The sequence below is a fragment of the Saccostrea cucullata genome, unplaced genomic scaffold (assembly GCF_032062105.1).
Source record: "Saccostrea cucullata isolate Sc308-1 unplaced genomic scaffold, CSIRO_AGI_Scuc_v1 ctg8796, whole genome shotgun sequence".
Lineage (NCBI taxonomy): Eukaryota > Metazoa > Mollusca > Bivalvia > Ostreida > Ostreidae > Saccostrea > Saccostrea cuccullata.
The window spans coordinates 43,629-49,931 of NW_026932056.1; the positions used below are offsets into that span (position 1 = coordinate 43,629).

Below are 6,303 nucleotides of genomic sequence, written 5' to 3' on the forward strand. Positions count from 1 at the left end.
AAGACATGAAACCTTCACTTATGTCTTATGGGACTTTAGGCACAACTTTCATGTTCAAGTGAGAAAGGACCTGGTGACTCCTTGAATGAGTTACTGCCCTTTAATTCTTTTGTGCTTTCCATGAAACCTTATAACTTTAAAACTATACGTCATAGAGACCTGAGGTTAATTACAATGTGACCCTTGACCTTTGACCTTGAAAATACCTTGAAGGTCAAAGGTCAAGGTCACCTCCAAATTTTGATTTTTTTTCATTTTTTTCCTTCTTTTAAGCCATTCCTGGTTTCTTTTTTATGAAATTTAATTTTAAAGAGATAAATATTACATGAAATTGAAATACAAAGAAGGTGGAAAGACCTCTTATTGTTCTGTGAACAATAAGTCTCCTAGTTCTTTTTGCTTTCTTTTTCTTGAATGATAGACAGTACATGTGTAGGTTTATGATAGTAAATAAACTGCGCTCGCCCCAACGGTCACACCGTAAAACATATTAACACTTAAAGGGTACAAAAATATTAATCAATACAAACGAATGGAAGAGTAGAAGAAACCTAAAATATTGGTGTCCCCAAAAGTTTTTAGATCCGGGAATTTGATCGACACCGGTCCGTAATTTGTAGTTTTCAAACATTGAGTTGACGCAGATGGGAAGCCGTGTTCGGCTTTGAAAATATTAACATTTACAAAATACGATATTTTTTTTCCAATAGATCTTAGTTTTTTCTTATTTTAAGCAATGTATCATTTCTTCAAGGATTAAAAGTAGTTTAAAAGTGCAGTGGATGAAGATCTAGATGTCATACAATCCTGTTACTTCTGAATTCAACAAAAAATGAAAGAAGTTTTAGAGGTAATTCGAGATTGTTTACTTTTTGTGTTTTAATTCTTTACAATATGCTTAAATATAGCATGAAATTGCAATGCTGATGTTTAACTATATGTGCTACTATAAAAGCAATATTTTTTCTTTGAAAAATAAATTTCACTTCCTTTTTTTCCAGAGGTAGATTGCATTTGAGAGAGAAAAAAAACTGGATTTCTGGTTCAACTTAGTAAATCCAGGAAGGATCTTTAAAATACTGATTTATTTTCAATCAACGATAAGTAAGGAGTATGTTACCAGAGAGGAAAACCAAAGTGGATCAGTTAATCCGTATTATGGACCATGAGGGACCAGGAGGAGCTTATGAGCAGGAGTACTGTATCTGTCGCTCCAAAGACTGTAGTCGATTTATGATGTATGTATAGCCTTAATTATTGAAGCTTCTTCTTTTTAATTATATCAATTATGAAACTGATTGTAATGCCTTTTTGAGTACAGTCATGCACATTATGCATTTAGAAGCTTGCTATTTTAATGATATAATATGGTAGTAAGATTATCATAATACAGGATTATTATTAGAATTTGTGACTTAGTGTGTGTATTTTTCTTAGTTGTTTTCATTTATATTGTTTGCTTTCTTTCACCAACAGTGGTTGCGACAATTGTGAAGAATGGTACCATGGAGATTGTATCGGAGTCACCCAGAAAGATGCCGAACTTATAAAACACTTCTACTGTACTTCTTGTAGACGTGAGAGACTGCTTTGATTTTCATTTTTTCATATAAATCTGAAAAGATTGCGGGTCAGCACTGTTCCATTTAACATGTTTAAAACTTTTAATGAGCGACTTAAAGTTTATTAATCTCAACCCAAAATTTTAATGTTATGTATATGGAAATGTTGGGATACATGTATTATTGTATGCATTTTATACTTCTGAAGTGAAAAAATCACAGTCTTTAAGTATGTTAAGATTTGTGCTTAGGCCAAAAAAATTAATAGTCTTGTTTCCTGCTACCAGCCTGAAAAAAATATGGTAGGTAGGTCGGAAAATTATTTTATTTTTTTATATTTAATTATTTTATTTTTTTCCAATGGTATTTGTTGGATATGAACTATTACAAAACCAAATTAAACATGTCAATGGTCAATATTATAATTTAAAATATTATTAATAAGTAGTGTTTCTTGCAAGTCCATATTTAAAACATATATATTTCATGAAATACCAACTGAATGTATATTTTTTTCACTTTTTGATCATGAAATTTTCGATTTTCCCTCAAAAACTAAATAAAAACTTTAGGGTCGGGTGCAAAAAAATAGGGTAGGTCGGGTAGCAGGAAACAAGACTATTTTTATTTTTGGCCTTATAAAGTAAGCTGTTTAAAAACAGAAGGAAAATAATTACAGATCCACCATTTGTCAGCTTCTGTAGTCATTTAACATATAATTCAAATATCTACTAAGATTTCTTTAAAAGTATATGCATGAACATGATGTACATCGATAATAGTACTTACATTTACGTTATATTTTAGAACACGATCCAAGTCTGGAAATCAAATACAAACACAAGAAAAGTTCCAAGGAGAAACACTCCTCTCACAAACATTCATCACATTCTGACAGAGAATTCAGAAGCAGAGATGTAAGTTGTTGTTTTCTTTTTAATTTCAACATGTTTGATTTTGAAGAAGCAAATTGTTGTATGTTTTCAGAAAACTACTTCCAGAAAGAAAAAAATTAAAGACACTGTTAATAACTAGGATATTTTTATTATTTTTCTCTTTAAAATAATAGAAATATGAATTTATGTTAATGCATGTACAGATGAAATTTTCAGTTTCTTCTGCATTTCTTTCTAGGATTCTAGTAGTAAGAAGAAGTCGTCGCGGCGTTGTGGGGAGTGTACAGCCTGCCACAGAACAGAGGACTGTGCACGATGTGACTACTGCAAGGTATGTGTACATTTTATATGTATGTGTATAATCAATTTGTAATGACAGGAGTGAAGTGTCCTATTAGGAACTTGTACACACATTCATAATTGCTTCTAGTTATATTCTCAGATTTTTTTTTTGGTGACAATAACTGGCTATCATCAGTGTGTCATTTTTCTGATCTCCTTGTATTAGATCAGAAACTTCCCAAAATTAAGATTCTTTGCTTTTTTATGGAATCTTTTCATCAAGGATAGAGATGATTGAATAAATTTGGGATGTATTTTACATGTCTTATGTCTGATATGAAACAGTTGTACAGAGTTGAACTTTGATGGTTTTCATTGTCAAACTTTGGTCTTAAATGGTTATGTAGAGTGTGAAATGTACATGCAATGAACCTGTTCTCATTAATTATTCTTTGTATTTAATTTTGACAGGACATGAAGAAGTTTGGAGGTCCAAACAAGATCCGACAGAAATGCAGACTACGACAATGCCTCAATTTCGTATGTCCATCATATTGTAAACCAACTTTTATTCACATGTGAGAAATATTCACAAGTTTCGCAACCTAATTTAAGTCGCGAATATTTAATGCCGTGAACCATTTATTTTGCTTTGTTTTCGTAGAAAAAGTTTCCTTATTCATGAAAATTAATCGTAGCAGATTGATTTCAAACTGAAGAATCCCAAATAAAAGATGACATGAATAATAGTTGGTTTACAGTATTCCATAGACCTTCTCAAATTATTTAATATTGTAAACACAGCAGTAATAATTAACAACCATATATTTTAACAAGTATTTCTTTAAGAGATAAAATGTATGTTAACTGATATTTTGTTATGAATATACCGATATTATCTACTTTAACTCCATATGGCTTTGTTCCAGAAAGGGGTATTTAAAAATTCTATACACATGTAATTTGATCTAACAATTACTAAGAAAAAAAATATCATACTATAATCCATCTTTGAGCAGGAAAAACTTTTTTTCAGGGTTTAAATATGATGAATAAAAAATCCATGGAAAAACAAGAGTGTGTTCTGACCACAGAAACAGAGTCTATCAGGACAGAGTATTACAGGTAAGATTTGGATTAACACTCACCTGAATTTCAGCATCCACAATTCTGTAGATTTAGTAACAATACTAGTTATTAATAAGTGTGATTGTTTGGTGAATTGCATCCTACTTCAGAGTTTACATTTTTATTGTCCACCATGAATTAGGCCAAGAATATTATTTGTCATGCCCATCTTTTGTCCTTCCATCTTTCCATTCCATCACCAAATAAATGGAAATTTTAGCAAGATTCAAATTTAGCATTTAGTAGTATTAAAAATGGTATTTTATTTTTAGCGAGACGCAACTTTAGGGATTTTTAAATGCTCGCTAAAGAAGCTATCACAAAAACAATGGAATTAATTTTTAGCAATTAATATTTAATTCTAGCGATCTCAGAAGTATCCCAAAATTAAATTCTCGCTAAAATTCTGCTTATATGGTTAGTTAGCAAAACTCATGAATGCACAGACCTGTATTGATAAGAGCTAATAATTTCTATCTTGACTTTTCCTGTGACCTTGACCTCACTTTTCTCTATTTGGTTTTTACCTTAGTTTCATAAACATACATAGAAACACGTTTCAAATTGCTGAAAGCTCTCACATTGCACTATAAATTAATCTTTGCTGCTGGGCATTCATTTCCTATGGATATATTTCTAGTTAACTAATTTAATGAGGTCATTGAAATGTTTTGTCAATATTGTAGAATCATAGAGTGGTTAGTAGACATGCAAGCTTTAATTTGATATAGACTTTGAATCTTGTTGCTGGTTAATTTGAAAATTTTATTCTGCATGCATTTATTTTAAGTTTTACCAATCTTTTATGTTTTTTAATTATTTAAAAGAAAGGTAATATTCTGCTTAAACTTTAATTTCTAGTATTTTTTTCATAATTCTAATTTTAGTTGAGATTTTTATTTCAATTGTTAAGGTGATGAGTAAATCTTATTTTTTGCTTCAGTGCTGTTTGAAATTGTACAAATACATATAATGTGGTAAAAGTCTTTTTTCCTTCAAGAAAAAGGAAAAACATTTACATAAAAGCATGACCGTTGGGATACAGATAATACAGATTTCTTTCTGTGATATTATTGTAAATGAATATAAATATATATATTTGCTATATACATGTACTTCCATAGCATATACATGTATGCAGCAAGTTGCATGATTCTCTACATGTGTAAACAATAGTAAAGTAAATGACTTTTATTTGTGAAAAATTCAAATTGTTATTTCACTATGCTTGTAATTTGATTTAGGCTTTATTAAAAATTAATCAGTGATGATTAACGATTATAAAGAGCCGTGTGTCCTCATTATGTGATGATTTTGTACTTCCAGTGGTGTTCGCGATGACGACGATGACTTTATGGATGTCGATGATGATCCAGATTATGGCTCAGAGAACATTGAAAAATCACCAAAGGTAAAAACTCACATCCGCGTATTGTTAGTATCAATCAAAACTCAACGAATCAAACACAGCTAAATTCCTAAGTTTTATATAATATACTAGTAAATGAGAAATTTAACACTTGATTGATCAACAGTCCACTTGTGAAACTCGGGTCTTTTCATACCACAAAAATAGCGAAAATTGGACTCCCATGTTAATTTTGTAATTTCACTGTAAGGAGGTGGATTGAACAGTCTCTGTTGTGGTTGTTTTCAGGGTAAGAGGGGGAGGAAGAAAAGTATGTCAGAGAGTGGGTCAGCTAAAAAGAAGTACAAGAAAAGAGGACGCAAGCACTCACCAGACAAAAAGACAAAGGTAAAAGGTCTTACTTTGTAGATACTGTAAAAGCAGAAATATTCATGGGGGAATAAATTTCGTTTATTTTTTTTTTCAACAATTATCAACAAAGTCCCACACGATATTATACATGTATATGATTCTATGTTGAATAGGGTCACTTTTGAAACAATTAATTTAAATTAAATGCCCATGTAACCTCTTTAAATGGTTAATCAACGAAATTTTATCCATATGAAAATTTGTGCTTCTACAGAAGGCAACAACAAAAAAAACCTATAAAATTCTGAAGGTTGATGTACATTTGCTTAAGTGCATAGGTATCTGTTTACACTTTAATTATTGTTCATAGAAAGCCAAAGAGAATGCTTCTTTTGAATCGAAGAGGAAGAGGTCTGAGATAGAAGAAGTTCGTGAGAGTGAGATTGATGAGCCAAAACAATGCTTTGGGCCTGGCTGTATCGAGGCAGCCAGACCAAATTCCAAGTATTGTTCAGATGATTGTGGTCTTAAACTAGCCAAAAGGTATGGTCATTTCATTTTATACATGTACACAATACACTGATCATTAAAATAAGCAGGAAAAATAACCACAAATAAGATGTGTTTGTGAAACACTGATGACCCCATATGGCAACATAATGTGGGTTAAACTTTCTCCAATGCAAATCAAATTTGTTGATACCCAAAGTAAGGC

At 31.0% G+C, this 6,303-nt stretch overlaps 1 protein-coding gene across 1 annotated transcript; it reads left to right on the forward strand.

Moving 5' to 3' along the window:
• Window positions 1–645: 645 nt before the first annotated feature.
• On the forward strand, window positions 646–6,155 carry LOC134234378 (CXXC-type zinc finger protein 1-like; the record flags this gene model as incomplete). Its single annotated transcript, XM_062716439.1, has 10 exons — window positions 646–850; window positions 1,106–1,238; window positions 1,477–1,577; window positions 2,370–2,479; window positions 2,697–2,789; window positions 3,212–3,280; window positions 3,777–3,865; window positions 5,195–5,279; window positions 5,526–5,624; window positions 5,959–6,155. Coding segments are annotated over exons 2-10 (968 nt in total), but the record flags the coding sequence as incomplete, so codon positions are not given.
• Window positions 6,156–6,303: the final 148 nt, after the last annotated feature.